This window comes from Delphinapterus leucas, chromosome 14 (assembly GCF_059928025.1).
Source record: "Delphinapterus leucas isolate spDelLeu-1000000601 "Yukka" chromosome 14, BTC_Dleu_Yukka2, whole genome shotgun sequence".
Lineage (NCBI taxonomy): Eukaryota > Metazoa > Chordata > Mammalia > Artiodactyla > Monodontidae > Delphinapterus > Delphinapterus leucas.
In genome coordinates this window covers 66,403,602-66,424,246 of record NC_143142.1, presented here as the reverse complement: position 1 = coordinate 66,424,246, position 20,645 = coordinate 66,403,602, and the positions used below count along the sequence as shown (strand labels likewise).

The 20,645-nt window shown below is 48.5% G+C and overlaps 1 protein-coding gene across 35 annotated transcripts; it reads left to right on the top strand.

Moving 5' to 3' along the window:
- Nucleotides 1–2,747: 2,747 nt before the first annotated feature.
- On the top strand, nucleotides 2,748–20,625 carry MBD1 (methyl-CpG binding domain protein 1). Of its 35 annotated transcripts, none has more exons than XM_022584490.3 (18): nucleotides 2,821–2,929; nucleotides 4,151–4,284; nucleotides 10,433–10,547; nucleotides 10,643–10,809; nucleotides 10,895–10,977; nucleotides 11,149–11,189; nucleotides 11,566–11,712; nucleotides 11,806–11,934; nucleotides 12,098–12,172; nucleotides 12,303–12,422; nucleotides 12,506–12,574; nucleotides 13,173–13,340; nucleotides 13,715–14,014; nucleotides 14,108–14,245; nucleotides 14,596–14,730; nucleotides 14,814–14,875; nucleotides 16,008–16,079; nucleotides 17,784–17,895. In XM_022584490.3, the coding sequence occupies exons 2-17, from the start codon at nucleotides 4,175–4,177 to the stop codon at nucleotides 16,045–16,047; spliced, it is 1,899 nt and encodes a 632-aa protein (XP_022440198.2). In that variant the 5' UTR covers nucleotides 2,821–2,929; nucleotides 4,151–4,174; the 3' UTR covers nucleotides 16,048–16,079; nucleotides 17,784–17,895. The 35 variants fall into 35 exon arrangements, with proteins under 35 accessions (XP_089751315.1, XP_089751317.1, XP_022440186.2 ...); XM_022584489.3 differs by having other exon boundaries at nucleotides 17,777–17,882; XM_089895191.1 differs by lacking the exons at nucleotides 16,008–16,079; nucleotides 17,784–17,895 and adding an exon at nucleotides 19,563–20,625 and having other exon boundaries at nucleotides 2,749–2,907.
- Nucleotides 20,626–20,645: the final 20 nt, after the last annotated feature.

The following is a 20,645-nucleotide window of genomic DNA, read 5'->3' as shown; positions in this document are numbered from 1 at the left end:
GTAACCATGCAGTTACTCCTTTCCTGGTCTTTTGTTTGAACCTGGCTGTCAACTCAACTACTTCTGCAGAAGAATACTCCCTCATAGTTATCTTTTGGCTAGTTGGTATCACTTCTTGTTCATCTTTGGGCTCACGGGTTGCCTGAGTCTTTGTTTGAATGAGGGGGCAAGCCCTTAGGTCATCTTCCCCTTCAACAACTATATTTCCCTTCTCAGAGAAATCATTACACAATAGATCCCATCATTTGGGATTCCAATTTTCCTGTGAGATAATGGTCCTCACCCTGTTGGATGGTGCCACCCTTGCATTTTTGCCACTTTGCATACAATGACCTCTAGATGTTCCTCTTGTTGTTGTACCTTTTTGGCTAGTAGGTCTGAATTAGAGAAACAAACACTCTTAGATCCTTTTCTAATGCCAGGGCCTCTTTAGTTTTCCCCTAGTTCCTGCCTGAGTCAGAGTTCTTTTTCTGCACTCAGTCACAGGGCCCAAAGCAGCAGCCATACTACTGCGGCTATAACATGTTCAATTTCCTACCTTAGCTTCTCTTTACCTACTGCTTTGGTTAGAATCTCCAGTAACCCTTATAGCGTTTTGGGGGTGTCCCTGTACTCACACACTAGCCTGAAGCGTTCCAAAAACTTGGCTAAGTCTACCCACATGGAAGAGGCTGGCCATCCTGGGATTTCCCCCACTGACAACAGGCTGTCTCCCAACATGGTCCCCTTACCCATGTCTATTTCATTTTTGGTCTCCTGGCTGGCTCGCCAATTCTTTGAAGACAGGGTTATTGAATAAATCCCCTGAACTGAGAAGAAACTTTGAGACTGAAAAACAAAGCAGGCAACTCCATAAAGTACAATTATGAAGTTTATTGTGGGTAGGTTACATACAGGTAGGATCGGGCAGATTTCAATCCGGAATCATTCACAGCTGCACTATACACCTCCAAATGTGGTACAGGATTATTTAAAGGGGCCAAAGCTAAGGATAGGATCTGACTACTGTTACCAAGCCAGATTCATTTGCCTGTATGCAGCAAGCCAAACGCTGAGATGCCAAGCTTTGTAGTAGAGAAAAGCTTTACTCACAAGGCAGCCAAACAAGGAGATGAATCTCAAATCCACCTCCCAAAGATAGGTTTTAGGAATATTTACGGGATAAAGAGGCAGGATGGTCTGAGGCATGGGGAAAGGTGATTGGAAATAAGAAAAGCGAGGTAATCAGTGATCTGTGCAAGTGTAGTCAAGCTTCATGGTTCTTCATAGGACACATGTTCAAAAACTGGCAGTGTTAGCATGTTCTGAGGGTGGAGTTTTGGGCCTTCTGATGTTAAAAGTTCATCACGCAAGTCCAGTTAGATTGTCAGTAGTCTCAACCGGTCTGAATCGGGCAAGAACTAGCTCCAAGTTCCTGAAAAACAACTTAAGCAACCATTACTACAGTGACCCATATGTCAGGGATGTTATATATAATGAAGCTAGTGGGAGTTTAGTTTAAAATCAACTAAAAGCAAACTAAAAGCAAGTGAGGCAGGTTAAATTTGGTGGGCCTACTCAGGTTAGCCCTCCGTTTCACTACTAAGGGAGAAGCACGTCCATGCCAACGGGAACCAGGGTTTTTTCTCTCCCCAGGGGTCTCAGGACTATTATTCCTCACAAATCATTAACCATCTGCGTCAGCAAAAGGCGTTCTTCGAATTTTCATATCAGATGAAGGCAAGGGTAAAAGCTGATAGAGAACTTCTCTGGCGCTCGTGCATTCCTTCTGAGTAGGCTAAAGCTCCATCACAGAGAAAGGGGAGGAGGGTAGGACTGTGGGCCTATGATGGAACTGAAAAAATGGAGTCAGTGTGGTTCAGCCATACAGCACCTTTGGCTAACTTAATGTAAAGTGTCAGTGCCAGGCTTCCCTGGTGGCGCAGTGGTTGAGAGTCCGCCTGCCAATGCAGGGGACACGGGTTCGTGCCCCGGTCCGGGAAGATCCCACATGCCGCGGAGCGGCTGGGCCAGTGAGCCATGGCCACTGAGCCTGCACATCTGGAGCCTGTGCTCCGCAATGGGAGAGGCCACAATAGTGAGAGGCCCGCATACCGCAAAAAAAAAAAAAAAAAAAGTCAGTGCCATTTTGATGTTTGATCCTTTGTCTCAAAGCTGTACATAACTGTGCCTTCCATTTCTAACAGATGGAACAGTCCTCAGAGTTTTCCAAAACACTGTCTTTCAGATTATAATCCTCAAGTTGGCTCAAATAAAATTTTCTATTTCTTCTTTAGATCGACTATTGATTAATTTTTCCTTGACAGGAGGAACGGTAGAGCACAGGCGCGACCAAGGTAACAGGCGCAAGAGGAGTGTTCTGGCACGACCCCAGCCTTCTCCGCTCCTCCCTCCCAGTTACTCCTTGTGGAGATCGCCAACCAACCAGAGACCAGGACCAACCCCAATCCCCCTCCTCCCCTTAGGTTGGGACTGGAGAGCGCAGGCGAGAACGAGATGGACGGAGGGGCGCGAAGCGAGGTGCGCAGGCGCTGCAAGTCTCCGATGAGGCGCGGGCCTGAGTGGGACGTCGGCGCGCAAGCGCAGCAGGTCCCTTCAAAAGGGGCACGCTCCTCCACCGGACTCAGCACGCAGGCGTGGAGTCTTCCCCGCTAAGGGTTCGCGCAGGCAGGGTATTAGTGCGCAGGCGTCCCGCCAGGGGGCGGAGCCCGAGAGTTGGGCGGCGGATATCCGGTTCCTGGAGCAACGAACGGCGGCGGCGGCGGCGGCGGCGGCGACGGCGACGGCGACGGCGACAGCTACAGCTTCAGAGGAAGCGGCTGCGGAGGAGGAAGAAGAGGAGCTGGGCAAGGCGAGAGCCACAGGCGGGACCCTCGCCATGGGTCAGCGGACCTAGAGCGGTGGAAGGTACCGGCCGGGAGCCGAGCTGGTGAGACAGTCGTGGGGGTGGAAATGGAGACCGCTCAGGCGGAGAATGGGGAAGAATTGAGGCTCAGAACGCTGACGGAGAGCAGTGAAGGGCTTCAGGCCGATGAGTGGGAGGAATGGCGGCGTCGGAATATTGAAGGGGAGTAATGGGGGAATTTAGGGGAAGGACGGGGAGGAATGGGCTCAGAAGACTGACAGGTGGAAGTGTCGGGATCTTGGACGAGGACGGAGAGGAATAGGGGAGGATCCGAACGCTGAGGGCAGATATCGGGGCCTCTCAGGTTAAGGAGAGAGAAATGGGGGTCCAGAACGCTCAAGGGGAGAAATTAGGGGCTCTCAGGCTGATGACGGGGAGAAATGCGTTGGAATGCTGAAAGGGAGGCTCGGGGGTCTCATATGGAGGACGATGAAAAATAGGGGGTCAGTGCGCTGACAGTTAGGGATGGCATGATCCTGGCCCAAGAGGAGAGGAATGGGGTGGGGGGGTTCAAACGCGGAAGGGAGAAATCAGGGTGTCTAAAGCTGATGGGAGGATGAGGACGCTGAAGGGAACTTTTTAGTTGCAGAAGAGCGGAATAGGGAGGTTTGGGGGCTTGGGAAGAAATTGTGGCTTAGAGCACCGACAGAGGGAAAATAAGGTGGGCGAGGTTGTCAATGATATGGAGGAGCTGGGGGCTCTGTGGCAGAGGACACAGAGGAAGTCGAGGCAATAATACTGAGGTAGCAGGATAAGAGGACAGCAGACAGGGAAGGAATGGGAGAGTTAAAAGACTGAAAGAGAGAGATTAGTGACTCCTGGGTCAAGGAAGGGAATGAATGGGAGGTTAGGCTACTGAGGGAGAGTTTGGGACCTGGGTCTGGGGACGAGTCGTATGGGGGCCTCTTGCGCCGAGGATGGGAGGACTGAGGTCTCTCAAGCTGAGGCTGGGGGGGATTGGGGATTAGGACGCTGAGAGTGAGGGATGCATTGAGGATGGGGACCCTTAGGTTGAGGATGGGGCTACCCGGTCAAGAGGTGGGGGGAATGACAAGCTTCTGGGCCCAGGACAGGGAAGAATGGAGTGGGGATGGGGTTTTTTCTCTTCCTTACATTGGCCAGTTGCTTGTGGCAGGTCCTAGATCTTAAACGAGCATTAATAGATCCGTGGGTTTGTGCGGCCTGGGGCACAACGTGTTCCTCCCTAGAGCCTCAGTTTCTCCCACTGCCCCCTCCATGTTGCAGGCCGCTGCTCCTTCTTGTGGCCCCATGGCTGAGGACTGGCTGGACTGCCCGGCCCTGGGCCCTGGCTGGAAGCGCCGTGAGGTCTTTCGCAAGTCAGGTGCCACCTGTGGACGCTCAGACACCTATTACCAGAGGTACTGGGTGGGTTGTGGACAGAGTCAGGCGTTAGGGCTGAGCCTGGTTAGGCAGGGTGAAATCAGGGGGTGGGGTTAAATTATGCATATACAGTTGGTCCTTATTATTTGCAGTTTCCATATTTGCAAATTTGCTTACTAAAATTTGTTTGTACCCCCAAAGTCATACTCACTGTGCTTTCATGGTCATTTGTGGATATGCACAGAGCAGCGAAAAATAAGTCGCCTGATGCATGTGTTCCCAGCCGAGGTTGTACGAGGCTTTCTTATTTTAGCTCTTGTACTGTAAATAAGTATCCTTTTTGAGGTCTATTTAGTGTTCTGTTTTTTGCATTTTTGTACTTTTTAATGGTGATTTTGCTGTTTGTAGTTGCCCCCAAGTGTAGTGTTGAAGTGCTGTCCAGTGTTCTAAGTGCAAGAAGTCGGGGATGTGCAATATGCAGAAATACATATTAAATAAGTTTTGTTCAGGCATGAGTTGCAGTGCTGTTGGCTGTGAGTTCAATGTTAATAAATCAAAAAGGCAGTATATCTAGAAAAAGAAGAGGAAATTTGCCAATTAGTACATGAGGCTGCTAAAGTAACATCTATAGTATCTGATGAAGCTAAGGAAAAGGTGTTAAAGTGGCTAAATTCGCGGAACCATGAGATGATGATTAAAGTGTAGTGGACAGCGTTGTGAGGCTGAAAGCAAAGGACATTGACAGTCATGTTACCCAGGGTTATGAAAATGTTAAGCCTGTCTCAGCTAGTGCTGGCTGGCTCACACGTTTCAGAAGGTGATACATCGTGAAAAGTGTTAAATTTGCAAGTGAGGCAGGTTCTGCAGATAAGAGACTGTGGAGGAATTTAAAAAACACCTGATAATGTTATACAGGAAAAGGGTTATGTAGAAGAGTAGGTTTTCAGTGCTGATGGGACTGGCTTGTTTTACATCGACAAAGGAACCTATATAACACAGATGGCTTCCAAAGCCCCTGGCTTTAAATCATTCAAAGGCCATGCAGTTAATTATTTGTAAGAGGACTGTATTAAGCAGGGTGTCTTTAAACAGAAACACACATAAAACAAGGTTACGTACTGATCAGCTGACAAAATGTGACCAGAGGCTTACAGGAACCTAACCTGTAGTTCCATTAGGAGCAGTGGTCCTGTACTCACTAATTGAGTGTTCAAGGTGACTTTATAGAACAGATTACTGTGAATAATGAGAATTGACTGTAAATACATGAAAATACATTTTTATAAACCAGTTACATTTAAGGATTTAAGGTCTTTTAGAATATGTTAGTGATACAGTTATTAAATTTCTTAAACTTTTTTTGTATGTAAGTTGTTTCCTTGGAGGAATATAGTAAAATTGTACCTACAATTACACTTATTTATATGTTTATAAATAAACATATGGTATTTTTTAAATGTTTATATTAAATGTTTATATGTTTATTTATATTAGTTGTACGTTTATCCACATATTTACAATTTTTATAAAACTTTCAAAATTTATAAATATAAGTGCAATGATCAAGAACTGAAAAGGCCAGAGATTTTACCCTAATTAAGGCAAGATAGCAAGTGAATGTGTCGCGGTTCTGTGGATGCTAGTAGGAGATATGAGGCTTCTGGTTCAGAGATGAAAGACAGTGTATTACTCACAGCATTAGCAGTATCCAGTATGTCATCGTTATTGTGCCAGTTCACCAAATGCCAGTTCCCACAGGGTGACATGAAGAGAGTAATTAATTAGCACCTACACACGCACTGGGTTGTGTTGTAGGAGAGGAACCTTGAGCTTAAGGAATCCAGTCTTTTATAATGTTAGGACAGTAAGGATGCCTTCCCTTTGCTCTGGAAGGACACCCTATCTCTTGTCTTCCAAGGCTGATGCTGTACACATATCCTTGAAAAGATAGTTCATAACAAAGGATAGTCAATGCTGCTCTTGAAAGACATGTAGAAATGTGAGAGACCTGTGGAATATTGTCTCCCAACATCAGTTACTTATACTTTGTTTTGTATGTAGTTGCATTTATTTGTTTACATATGTATTTGTATGTATATCTATATGTACACTTATATGTGTACAGTTGACCCTTGAACAATGTAGTAAGGATTAGGGGTGCCAATCCCCTGTGCAGTTGAAAATCCACATATAACTTTTGATTCCTTAAAAAGTTAACTACTGGGGACTTCCCTGGCGGTCCAGTGGTTAAGACTGTGCACTTCCACTGCAGGGGCATGGGTTCAATCCCTGGTGGGGAAACTAAGATCCTGAGTGTCATGTGGCGCGGCAAAAAAAACAAACACACAAAAAAATTAACTACTAATAGCCTACTGTTGACTGGAAGCCTTACCGATAACATAAATAGTTAACACGTATTTTGTATGTTGTATATATCATATACTGTATTCTTACAGTAAAATAAGCTAGAGAAGAGATTAAGAAAATCATAAGGGAGTTTCCTGGTGGCCTAGTGGTTAGGATTCTGGGCTTCCACTGCTGTGGCCCGGGTTCAATCCCTGGTCAGGGAACTGAGATCCTGCAAGCTGTGCGGTGCAGCCAAAAAAAAAGAAAATCATAAGGAAGAAAAAGTTCATTTACAGTACTGTACTGTATTTATCAATACCATAAGTTTACATCATCTGTTTACAAGATGAATTGCTTGTATGTCAGTACCTACATCAATATTGTCTTATATGATACAAAACATTGTAGATATTATACATATTACTAATACCAGACATCAAAAATGAAGAGATAATTGAAAAATTTACGTTTATTTACAGGTATAACAATTCATGCATTGATAACTAAGAAGGAGCGATATGATTGCTTTATGGTAGGGTACTATAATTGATACGATTGCTTCATGGATTGCTTCATGGTAGCCTCACCTGTACACTAATGAATGAATTGTAAAATTTTTATGGCATACAGTATTATAATCATATTCATAATACAGTATTGGGAACATTGTTACATTTTTAAAAACCACTTACCTGTGATGATAGGCAGTTTCCCTGATTGCCAGAGAGAGAGGCATACCATATGGTAATGTAATTCTTTGAAAGCAAAGTTATAAAACAGTAAGAAAACTAACATGTTAAGTTTGTATTAAATATCACTCACCTTATGCCTGTGTAAGTATAGGCAATCCACTTCAAGTCTCGCACAGGTGAATACTTGGGTGATGAAACGTCTCATACAGTTCTTGCCGTACAGTTGTTAGGTTTTCACACAAAGATACTCACGCACAAACACGATAGGTAAGTATTAACTGTACAGCCTGATGATTATTTACTGTTCGTTAAGTGGAAGTGGATCATCATAAGGGTCTTCATCTTTGTTGTCTTCACGTTGATTAGGCTGAGGAGGAAGAGAAAGAGGAGGGGTTTGGTCTTGCTGAGGAGGGCGGCAGAGGCAGAATGAGAGGAGGTGGAAGGGAAGGCAGGAGGGCCAGAACACTCGGTGTAACTTTACAGAAGTACATGGTAATTTCTTGTCTGACCTTTTTGCTTTTTCACTTTTCCAAAAATGTTTCTACACAGTACCAATCTTTCTTCCACTGTTTGCTTTAGTTTGTGTCCATATCATAGAAGGGTCCGTGTTGTAAAATAAGTCAAAGTATTCTTGAATATCGGAACCCTTCTGCTAGATTGTCTAATGTCAGTTTTTTTCTGGCGCTCCTTTTTCTTCGTCGTCTTCCTCATCATCTGGCACTGGTTCGGCAGTGTTCATCTCCATCAAGTCGTCTTGTGTTAGTTAATTCCTCTGGTGTGGTGTCTGATAGCTCTTGAATCCAAGATCCATGTCTTGAAACCTTTCGTCCCCTCCCCCCTTTTTGCCATATCCACAATCTCTTTCATGATATCCTTGATTGACTTGGTCGTAAATTCTGGGAAGTCATGCACAACATCTGGACACAGTTTTCTCCAGCAGCAGTTATTGTTTTGGGCTTGATGACTTTCACAGCCTTTTCTATAACGATGGCGTCTTCAGTGGTGTAATTTTTCCAGACTTTCATGATGTTCTGTCTATGAAGGTTCTCTTCCATAGTGTTGACAGTCTTTTCTATAGAGCACTGTGTGTAATGAGCCTTAAAGGTCCTTATGACCCCCTGATCTAGAGGCTGAATTAGAGACATTGTGTTTGGGGGCAGGTGGACCACTTCGACACCTTTGGTGTTGAATTCATGGGGTTCTGGGTGGGCAGGGGTGTGGTCCAATATCAAAAGAACTTTAAAGGCTGTCCCTTACTGGCAGGGTACTTCCTGACTTCAGGGACAGAGCATCAATGGAACCAATAAAAAAAAGGGTTCTCGCTGTCCAGGTCTTCTTGTACAACCAAAAGACTGGCAGCTGGGGTCTGTCTTTTCCCTTCAGGGCTCTAGGGTTAGCAACTTTATAGATAAGGGCAGTACTGATCATAAACCTGACTGCATTTGCACAAAGCAGTAGGGTTAGCCTGTCCCTTCCAGCTTTAAATCGTGTTGCTCACTTCTCTTTCTTACTAATATATGTCGTTTCTGGCATTTTTTTTGCAGAATAGGGCACTTTGATCTGCATTAAAAACTTGTTCAGGCAGGTATCCTTTCTCCTCAATGATTTTCTTAATGGCGTCTGGGAACTTGTCTGCTGCCCCTTGGTTGGCAGAACCTGCTTCTCCTGTTATCTTGACACTTTCAAAGCCAAACCTCTTTCTACAATTATCAGACCATCCTTTGCTGGCAGTAGATTCTCCGGCTTTAGAGACTTCACCTTCCTTTTGCTTTAAGCTGTCATTACAGTGACTTCATTTTTTCTTGAATTATATTGGAATTTATAGGTATGGCTTTCTTATAGCAATCCTGCATCCACATAAGAGCTGCACTTTCAGTGCGAGATAAAAAGGTGTTTTGCAAAAAATACAAGGTTTTCGAGCTGCTGGTGTAGCTGCAGCGATAGATTCATGAATTTCCTTTTTTTTTTTTTTTACAATAGTCCTTACAACTGGATTCATTAATCTTGAATTGGAGGGCAACCACCTGCAGATCTCAGTCTATGGTACATGTCAAGCAACTCTGCTTTTTCTTGTAATGTCATGACTTTTTTCTGCTTCTTGGGAGCACTTCCAGCATAGCTAGTTACACTTTGTTATGGGTCCCATGATGTTATTCAGGATTTACGGTATTGCGCTAAACGCGATGAAAATGACATGAGAACCACCGCAAGGGGTCACTTTCTACTGTGATGTGCAGTTTACTGGAGAAACAGCCTGCTCACTCGGAGATGACTAGCCTTCCATGGCATTTTAAGCAGATACTCGCAACACTTGAGCTCACTGCAGTAGCAACAGGAGGTGGCTGTTAGATGATTATAGTAGTACAATACGTACTATAGTTAATTTTATGCAGTTATGGTATAATACTGCATCTTTATGTTTGTTTACATTTCTCTTGACTGTGAATGGTACCACATACAGTCTTTAAGTGTGTGATAAATAAGTTTTGATGTTTAAACTTTTATAATAGATTTATGTATATTTTACGGTGGTAGAAGATGAAATAGACTAGTACTACATATATTTTGTGCATTCATGACACACCTTTTTCTTAATTTTTTCAATATTTCTAGGCTACGTGGTTCATTGAGTTTTTTTAAATAGTCACAAATCTCCAAAAAATTTTCCAGTATATTTATTGAAAAAAATCTATGTATAAGTGGACCTGCGCAGTTTAAACCTGTGTTGTTCAAGGGCCAGCTATATTTAAAACATTTGTTTGTGTCTTATTTAAGTTTTCTTTGTCTATGTATTTAGTATGTAATGCTAACACAGTTACATTATTCAATGTATTTGTGCTGCTATTTGTGTTTATTTTCACTTACATAGAATACCACTAGTAGCACACATTATAAATACATGCACATCTGTTTACATTTATATTACTTATTACTGTTTGTATACTTGCTGGTATTTATACACCTTTTATCTTCCTGCTGTTCAGGATTATTTGGGGTAGTTACTTGGTCGGGGCTCGTAGGCTGATCCCAGGCTGCCTCCTGTATCCCACCAGCTCTGCAGGCCTATTCACCAGCCCAGTGGGAGGGTTGTGGGGGTGGAGTGGCAGTGGTTCCACCTAGGTACCAACCCGTCCTGGCCCACCCCCAGCCCCACAGGAGACAGGATCAGAAGCAAAGTTGAGCTGACCCGATACCTGGGCCCTGCGTGCGATCTCACCCTCTTCGACTTCAAACAAGGCATCCTGTGCTATCCAGCCCCCAAGGTACTGTACAGTGTGGGATACCCAGGCAGGAGTGGCTGAGCCACCTAACACCCACCCGCTGACTTACATCTTCCTGCCCTTGCTCTTATCTCCAGGCCCATTCCTTGGCCATCCCCAGCAGGAAGCGGAAGAAGCCTTCGAAGCCAGCCAAGGCTCAGAAACGTCAGGTTGGACCTTCGAAGAGCGAAGTCAGGAAGGAGGCCCCAAGGGATGAGACCAAGGCTGATGCTGGCACAGTCCCAGCCTCACTTCCTGCGCCTGGGTGAGTGTCAGCCTCAAGTGAGCCAGGTCCACGAGGGCTGTGGTTGGGGGTGCACCCGGCCCCACACCCATGTTTCCTGTCCCAGGTGCTGTGAGAACTGTGGAATCAGCTTTTCAGGGGATGGAACCCGACGGCAGCGGCTCAAGACTCTGTGCAAGGACTGCCGAGGTGAGTGGCCCCTGGGGCACTGGGAGGTAGAGCCGGAGCAGGCTTGGCGTCAGGCTAGGACACAGGTGTCTGGCTGGAGATTGAATGGTAGATGTCAGGATGGAGGCAGCCATGAGGTCAGGTATCTGATGCTCCCTTCACATTTCTCTTCTACTCTCTCCCTCCCTACAGCACAGAGAATTGCTTTCAACCGAGAGCAGAGGATGTTTAAGGTAAGCACGACCTGCTTCCTCCTCACAAGTGTGTGGTGGGAGCAGGATGTGATAGGGGCTGGTGAGAGTCCGAAGGAACAGTGATGGATCCACAGGGTGTCAGAGTCATTTTGTAGGGAGCTAGCTACAGTCAGCTGACGGTCATGGGAGTTAATCAGTAGACACAGTGACGAGGTTCACAGGGGAGCAGTAGACATCGTTGTGGCCTCAATGATGGTGGCTAATCAGTAGTCATCAGACAGTGAGTGATGAGACAGATGGGGGACGAGCAGACATGATGATGGGGGCCAGTGTGGGGTCAGTAGACACACGAGGGGCAGTGCTCCTGGAGCCACTCTGCCTGGACCTGTGACCTTGCCCCGCCCATTCCTGGCAGCGTGTGGGCTGCGGGGAGTGTGCGGCCTGCCAGGTAACAGAAGACTGTGGGGCCTGCTCCACCTGCCTTCTGCAGTTGCCCCATGATGTGGCCTCGGGGCTGTTCTGCAAGTGTGAGCGAAGACGGTGCCTCCGGATTGTGGAAAGGGTGAGTCGGGCAGGTGGGGTGGGCCCGAGGCTCACCTGCACTCCTGACCCTCATAGCCCTGGCCCCATGCGTCACACCTCCGGCCCCCCACAGAGCCGAGGGTGTGGAGTGTGCCGGGGCTGTCAGACCCGAGAGGACTGTGGCCGTTGTCGAGTCTGCCTTCGCCCTCCCCGCCCTGGTCTCAGGCGCCAGTGGAGGTGCGTCCAGCGGCGTTGCCTGCGGGTGAGTCAGGCTGGAGGGGCCGGCGCTGGTGGGCCGCGGCAGAGCTCATTGTACTGTTACAGCTGCTGCTGCTTCGTCCCAACCTGGCCTTGCCCACCTCATGTCTTCTTTTCTCCCCCGTCCCGTGCTCACCTCCTCGGCCCCGCCTGCCCCTGTCTGCCAGCACCTTGCACACCGCCTCCGCCGCCACCATCAGCGATGTCAACGACGCCCTCCCCTAGCTGTGGCTCCCCCTGCTGTGAGTGCCCCGGCCCACCCTCTGCCTGCCTGTCCCACATGCATGCTTCCTGCACACCTCGGGGGAAGCAGGTGGTCCCTTGTCTACCTGGTGCCACCAAGCCTAAACTGTCCTTCTGGCTTTCTCTCAGGGTAAACACGGCCGCCGCAGGGGAGGCTGCGACTCCAAGGTGGCTCCCCGGCGGCGCCCCCCCCGAACCCAGCCACTGCCTGCACTTCCGCCCTCGCAGCCTCCAGAGTCTCCAGAGCTGGTGAGGCCCTGGTGGGCAGGGGGAAGGCACAACCGTAACCTCACCCACTACCTGCCCTGACCCCACCCCATTTGCCTCTGCAGCACCCCAGAGCCCTGGCCCCCTCGCCACCTGCTGAATTCATCTATTACTGTGTAGACGAGGACGAGCTAGTGAGTGGCCTCACCCTACCTGGACAAGCCTAGACTCTCCCAGGGCACTTGGTTAACCCCAAAGAAGCAGATGCTCCATGGGCCTAATAAGGGAATAGTAAGGCACAGTGATGGGTGCTAGTGTGGGATGAGCAGACAGTGGGGTAGGCACTAATATGGGATCAACAGGTGCATTGACAGCACCTAATGTCGGATGAACCAGCACTCTAGTGGGACTAATAGAGGAACAGCTGGCACGGTGACTGAAGTTCACGCAGGATGAGCAGATGTTGCAGGTGCAGTGATGGGAGCTAAAAGAGTGTCAGCAAAATCCTGCTGGAGATGGGGGTCAAAGACATTGTCTTGGTAGCTAGTGGGGGACTAGCAGATAGAACGATGGATACTGTGCTGGAGCAGCCACAGTCCTCGTGGTATCAAGGGCCATCCGGTACAGTGATACTGCCTGGTGCTCGACTAGCAGACACTGAGGTGTGACTAGTGGGGAGTCAGGCTAAGACCAGTGTCCAGCCAGTTCCCTCCAGTGGGGCTAGTGGAGGAGTAACAGGAGCAGCATTGTAACTGTCCTAGTGACAGCGTCCCCTGTCCCTCTGCTCCCCAGCAGCCTTACACGAACCGTCGGCAGAACCGCAAGTGTGGGGCCTGTGCGGCCTGCCTGCGGCGGATGGACTGTGGCCACTGCGACTTCTGCTGTGATAAGCCCAAATTCGGGGGCAGCAACCAGAAGCGCCAGAAGTGTCGTTGGCGCCAGTGCCTGCAGTTTGCTATGGTGGGTGCAGCAGGATGGGTCAGGTGGGTGGGACGATCAGTGCCAGGCCCCCCAGTGCCTGAGAGGGATGGGCCAGCCTGGTAGGTGGGTGGGGACCGGCCAGATGGGTCCTGCAGCTTCAGAGCGGTGGGTGGGGCAAGGGGTTCGGCCAGCAATTAGCAGACATTGTGCTGAGATAAAGGAAGAATCTGGGTGGCACTGGCATTGCCAACAGGAGACTAGCAGGCTTGGTGACGAGGGGCTCATACCTGAGGAGACTCTGTGCTGGGATTAACGGGGGTGGGGGAAGCGGAGTCACAGGCACATTGATCGGGGCAGGGTAGTGTGGTTGGCCATTGTACCCAGCGGCCATAACACCCCATCTCTCCTCACAGAAGCGGCTGCTGCCAAGTGTCTGGGCAGGTTCCGAGGATGGTGCCGGGCCACCCACACCTTACCCGCGTCAAAAGAGGCCTGGCTCTGCTCGAAGGCCCCGTCTGGGTCAGACCCCGAAGCCTCCCTTGGTCACGCCCATGGCCCAGCCAGACCGTGCCCAGACTCCAGTGAAGCAGGAAGCAGGCAGTGGATTTGTGCTGCCCCCGCCTGGCACCGACCTCGTGTTCTTGCGGGAGGGTGCAAGCAGTCCCGTGCAGGTGCCTGGCCCAGCTCCAGCCTCCACAGCGGCTCTGTTACAGGTGAGGGTCCCACCTTATCCTGCCCTTCCCGACCCCACCCAGCCTCGTGTGGGGAAGCTGGGACCAAGTCTGCTGCCATCCTCCTTCACGCAGGAGGCCCAGTGCCCTGGCCTGAGTTGGGTCGTGGCCTTACCCCAGGTGAAGCAAGAGAAGGCGGATGCCCAGGAAGACTGGACACCGGGCACAGCCATCCTGACTTCTCCTGTATTGCTGCCTGGCTGCCCCAGCAAGGTGGGGGTCAGTGATGGGTGGTCTGTGAGCAGCGTGATGGTGAGCCATGATGGTGGTTCTTTGAGCAAAGTAATAGTGTGCTGATGACAGCCTCTCACAGAATCATCCCGCCTGTCTGACAGATGCCCCACCCTCCCCAGGCAACTAGTTTTGCCTGCTTTGCTGCCCAGCTAACAGAAGAATGGAAATCTGTGAGGAATGGGAAAGGTTTGTAGGCAGAGAGATGGTTTTTCTGTGCTCAAGTGTGACAGAAGTGGGATTGTCAGCACAGTGACATGTTGGCTGATAGAGACACTTTCCTCAGGCCAGCCCTACCCTTCTGACAACTGCCCGTTTTCCACCTCCCCCAGGCAGTAGACCCAGGCCTGCCACCTGTGAAGCAAGAGCCACCTGACCCTGAGGAGGACAAGGAGGATGAGAACAAGGATGACCCCACCGCTGACTTGGCCCCAGAGGAGGAGGCAGGAGGGGCTGGCACGCCCGTGGTCAGTGCTGGGGGACACCTCACTCTCCTGACCCTGCTTTAGCCCCACCAGCCATGTTGACCCTGGTGTTAATTCTTCCCCAGATCACGGAGATTTTCAGCCTGGGTGGAACCCGCCTCCGGGACACAGCAGTCTGGTTGCCAAGGTGTGCCCTCCACAGGGAGGGGTGGGGATGGGATTGGGTGGGGTGCCTGTCAGATGTGGGCCCTGAGTCTTAAAAGTACACTCAGCGTTTTGGCATGGTGTTGTGGGAGGTAAAGGCCCCACACCACTGCTCTTGTCACAGTCAGTGACGGGGTTTGTACAGGACCTTAGAGATTCCTCCTGAGGTCCAGGTCAGGGCTGTTCTTGAGGAGGGTTACGGGAGGTGATGCGGGGAGAGGATTTGGTGACCTGTGATGAGATTTGAAAGAAAAAGAAAAGGAAAGCCTTGTCCCCATATCCCTAAGAAAATCCACAGAGGTCAGGCTTAATATATAAGTTCTTATTCAGAGAATTATCATTCAGGATCTTGAAGGCCTGTGGAGTCTCCAAAAGATGAATGGGTGGGCTGGGCAATGGTGGGTGGGCAGGAGACCTGGGTCCTAAGATGGCTTTGTGATCTGGGTCCACATACAACTGGAGTATCCTCTGTGGAAGGGATTAGGCTGTGTTTCTTCAGCCTTTCCAGAGCCCATTGAGGTCATTTACTGTTTTAGCTGCTGCACAGGACTGTCCCCACAGGCGTGGCAGTAGAAGGCAGGATAGGTGCCTGTAAGGACTGGGACGGTGGGAGGAGGACAGGGGGATGCTGCCCCCTGCAGAACTGCTGACAGCCCTGAACAGAGCCCCAGACACAGGCAACATAAACCTGTTGGCCTAAACTCCTGGATTCCTTTGTTCCTGCAAACTAGTGTCTGCAGGCCAGAGACTTCTCCACCTGCACCTGGGCAAGTACTGAGGTACTGATTGCGGCCCTTCTGGGTACACTGCAGTGTGGCAGATACAGTGGTGAATCAATGACCCTGGAAGGCTTATCCTTCAGAAGATACAGGATTTCTGCCATCAGGGAGCTTATAATCCAACTGGGGAGACTTATTTCCCCTATGCATGAAGTCATTACATATTACTGGAGAAGGTAATGATGTGCTTGATGTGCTACATTGTCTGTAATGGAAGATTTTAGAAGAGAGAAGGGAAAATTAAGGGGAAATGGAAGAGTAGGGAATGGTTTGTGATGCTCCATTTTGCACATAGGGAACCTCATTCAACATACAGACCTGCTCCCTCTTCTCTAGGTCCAAGGACCTTAAAAAACCTGGAGCTAGAAAGCAGTAGACTGGAGGCTTCTGCAGACTGTAGGACTCAAGGTGATATTTACAGACCGACTTTATGAGAGACAACACTGATCTGCTCAGAGGCTGGACCATAGATGGATTGCCAGGGCTTGTGTGGGAGTCAGTAGGAACTGGGAAAACCTACCACCAAACCAGAGGAGCAGGCCTGTTCAGTACTTTGAGCTTATAGAGGAAGTAAGCAGAAAAGGAAGGAAAAGAGTAGAAAGTTGGTGCACCTGCTCCAACCGGTGCAAATCCCAAGAGCCTGAGAAGTGTGGATATTAAGGATGGGGGAGTTGGGATGGGATGTAATTAAAGCCACCTTCAGCCTAAACAAGCCATCATCATAAATAATTTTAAATACATTTGGATGAGACCTGGCCGTGACTAAACATTTCCTCAGGGAGACAGCAATTGGGAATGTAATGTGAATAAATGAGGAAAGGAACTGCTATTTGGTGAGTTCCTCCCATGGACCTAGTTTAGTCCTCAGAAACATCTTTCTAGAAAGGCATTGGTTTTGCCCATTTTTGCAGACAGGAAAACTGAGATGCAGAGAAACTACATAACTTGTCCAGTGTTGAACAGCTAATATTGATAGAGCCTAGAATCAGACCCAGGTTGTAAAAGCCTTGTCCTAAGTTAAGCCACTAAACTGTTAACTATAACCTATATCTAATAGTGTGTAATAATGTTATATTAACGCAAGTTTCCTGTCAGTGACCTTGAAAACAAGGTGGATTACTCTAAGCTTTATAACAAATCCCTTAACACTGCTGCCCTTAGGGTGGTTTAGGGAGCACCAGGGCATTGTGGATGGTGCCACCTTATCAGAGCACCCGCGACTCCTGAGACTGGGTTCTTCCCAGGCCTTGGGTGCTGCATAGGATCCCTCAAACCCAAAGGGCATCTTTCCCCATTGGCGCTGCTTGTTACCGTCACTCCCCGTCCTCAGCCAAAGCAGCCTTCAGAAGTAAAGCTCCTGGCCTGGCTCATCATTCCTCACAACTCGAATCCCCTGTCCCTTGGTGACCTTTGTGCTTGGTTTCTGCTCTCAGCCCCTATCTACTAGGAGTCCGAGTTCCTGCTACAAGTCCTGCCTAAGGGCCAGTCTTGGCTCAGCCCTGCCTCACTTTCCAATTCTGCATAAAGTGCCAAGAAGATTAGACCTGTGATTCGTTACTTAGTTAGCTTTACAGTGGCAGGACTGAGTGCATGCCTCCCTCCTTAAATTTTGTAGCCTATGTGCTTCGCTTGCCTTACTCTAGTCCCAGCCCTGCAGCTTTAGATAATTCAGATGTAGATTAAACTTTTCCTTAGTTTAACTCATTATATAGCCCTCTGCCACCCTCCTCTGCTCCTTCCGTTGCCTCACCCTGCCTACTTCAGCCAGAGGCAAGACTGGATAATTTTATTGATACTGTTTTGCTCCCCCGCCCAAGGATCCAACCACTCAACCCTAGTATTCTAGTGGTATTTTGACAGTGATGTCCTAAGTGAAGTTTATTTGAATAGCATTCTGATTCATGAGATAAGAGTTTGGTTATTGTGTGTATGAGGATACAGTCAGAAAAGCAGCATCACTAATATAAAGATTTTATGTGTATATGTACATATAAATATGTATATTAAAAGATTTTTTGTAGGGATTTGACCTTATGCAGTTGTGGGAGCTGATTGAACAGTCTCTGTAAGGCTGTTGTTTTTACATCTAATGCTGGAGCTTGAAGTCTGCAGGGCAGGCAATCGGGAAGGGAAGATGGATGTAAAGAGTGGGAGACCGAGGAGACACTGGCGCCCACGAGCACGAGCTGCAAACCACGCGGATGGCCCGGAACCCATGTCAGCCTCTCACCACCTCCAACTTCGATGATGTGGGTTTCCTGCAGAAGAAGCTGGTGCCCTTCATCACAGAGTTAAATATGCATCTGGGCCAGGAATTAGAGAAGCTGAAGGAAGATCCTGGGGAAGGTGGAGCAGCTGCAGGCCTGGCTGCAGGCCTGACTGCTGCCCCATACCAACGAGGTGAGCCAGCAGATAAATGACATGTGTGAACTGCAACAGTGCCTGGTGCCCCTGCACCAACCTTCCGAGTGTGCTGCTGCTTCACTTCTGCCCTCCAGATATCACGCAAAATGTCTCTTGTGGCCCATCCTAACCGGAAGCGTACGGGGAAGGGAGTACTGGGAAACGTAGCCTAGTCAAGGTGACACGTTACAAAGCCACCCTGCCATGAATCAGCTCCCAAGGGTCTCACTACTCACCTGAGGATAAAGGATAACTTGATAAAGCTGCGTTGCTGAAAATGCAAAGCTGAAGACCATGGATTTCATGGTGACCCCAGCAAGTACAGAAATTCTGTCAAGCCCACCCAGAAAAAACTTGCTGGTCTCGGCTATTTTTGTGTCATTCAAGTATTGAGAACCTGGCCCATGGTAGGCACTGTACTTAATACTGGGATTCAGGAATGAAAAAGATATAGTCCATGCAGTTTTATTAAATACATCAATATGTATTTACAAATGGTGAATGGATTTCCAACTTTATCGTGGAATTTAATGGTGAAAACACAGAATTCAGGAAACTGTTGGGAGGACAGCCCTTGCGTGAACCTTGTTGGGGCACAATAGGCATTGGAAATAATATAAATAGTTTCTATCTCTATGCTGTTCTATTTTAAAATTATTTTTAAATGATTTTTATTGTCCCGTTTACTGATTTATACACTTAGTGTTTCTTTTGGAGAGTCTTGATGGTGCTTAAGTGTTGATTGACTGCCTCTGAGAAAGTGGTATAATGGGTGGCAAGAGCAAGGTCAGGTTCTGTCCATGGACCTTGGGTGAATCACTTCTCTTAGGCCTCCCAGGAGGTTGAGACTTGGTTGAAAGCCTCGTCTCACCGGGCTTGGCGCCTGGCCCAGCCCCTCCACCCACTGAATAGGCCCGCCAGGGGGCTCCGGCGCCCGGACCGCGGTCCTCCCACCGGGGCTCGGGAGACGCTGCCCCTCACCCGCCTGCCTGGGCGGCCCTGGGGCGTGGGCGTGGCCTCCGCTGGGTCCAGGCTTCTGTTCCCAAGCCGAGCCGTCACGGTGGGAAGCCGAATCCCCTCTTCACAAAGTGGCTCAACAGGTAAAACCGAAGCGGAATTAAGTTACGGGACACGCCCAGGGTGAGGGCGCGGCAAGACGAGCTCAGGACCAACGCTGGGATGTGCAGGGCAGCCGGGTATTGCCAAGGGTCTGCTTCCCCTGTCTGTCGCTGAAAACTCCAGGGTGTAGACCTCGGAGGTTACCGACGGGCGCCCAAGGATCTCAGTGGCTTTTACCAAAACCCGCTCCTAGGCCGAGGGCGTTTTCGTCGCCTCTCTTGCCCAAGGGTGTGGTGTCAGGGTGCTTCCACTCAGACCAGCCGGCGGGCCAGGCACCCGTGGGAATCGAAGATCAAGGAACTGGCCCTCAGGACCGTGTCCAGGGAACGGAGACAACCATCTAATTTCTTTCTTTTTTGTTTGTTTCAGGCTACGTAAACTCTTAGCAGTAAATGAAAATGAGTATTTTTCCGAACTGCAGTTGAAGGAAGAAGCTTTATAGGACATAAAAGACAAAATGAGAGAATTATTAAAAGAAATTTTGAAAGAGAAGAGAGACACTGTTTTGTGGCTGAAAGCCTGAACCAGCAATTCAGGAAATGGAGTCCAAACCTAGAAACATTACTGCCTACAAAATCCGAAGTGGGCGCATTACAAATGATTAAGCAATGCTAATTTACCGTAAATTGCGGTCTTAAGATGGGATGCACAGTACTAGTTGTACTTTGGTTATTACACGTCAGTGACCGACTAGGTGCTGATTTTTTTTGTGTTGTAGTGTTGGTTCTATGTTCACCCCCACTATAGAAAGAGTACCAAAGTGTTATTTGGCTTTTAGGTATTAACTACCACCTTGCTCTTGACCAGAAGTACAGCTGTGGTCTCCACCTGTGCTGAGGGCCCCTTCTAGGTTTCCTGACCTGTGTTGTTTTCCTGCCTGGGATCTGGAATCTCAGAGCCCGATCACCTGCAATTCTAATCCACATCCTCCCCCTGGCCCTAGTTTTTATTGTGCCCAGCCAGGTCGTGTCACTGCCGTACCAGCCCATCTGATTGCCCCCCATCCTAGGGTACCTCAAGTCTAAGCCCTGGTTTCCTGATTTTATTAACAAATTTGTCATTACTGGTTGAGTTGGCTGACAAAACAGGCTCTCTCAGCTTTAATTGTTTAGCTGTAAAATGAGGATAATACCCGCTGTTCCATCAATCTTGTAAGATATTTGTGAGGCTCAGAGGTTTTATGTGTGAAAATAACTTGTAAATTCCTGTAAAGAACTACGCGAATAAGGTTGTCTTGTGATGATTTATGTCATGAAGATTAACTTAGAGATGGCCTCAAATTTTAGCCTACCAACAAAATGCCCACTAACCTTTCTCATGCTTTTAGACCGATTACAAGATATAAATAGAAAAGTCAATTGGAATGTAGTTAGATCTTCGACTAAACTTCGGGTTAAGGAGGCTCTTTTTCTGCTATTTGATGAACCCTGGAAGAAGGGAGTGAGGTCGGCG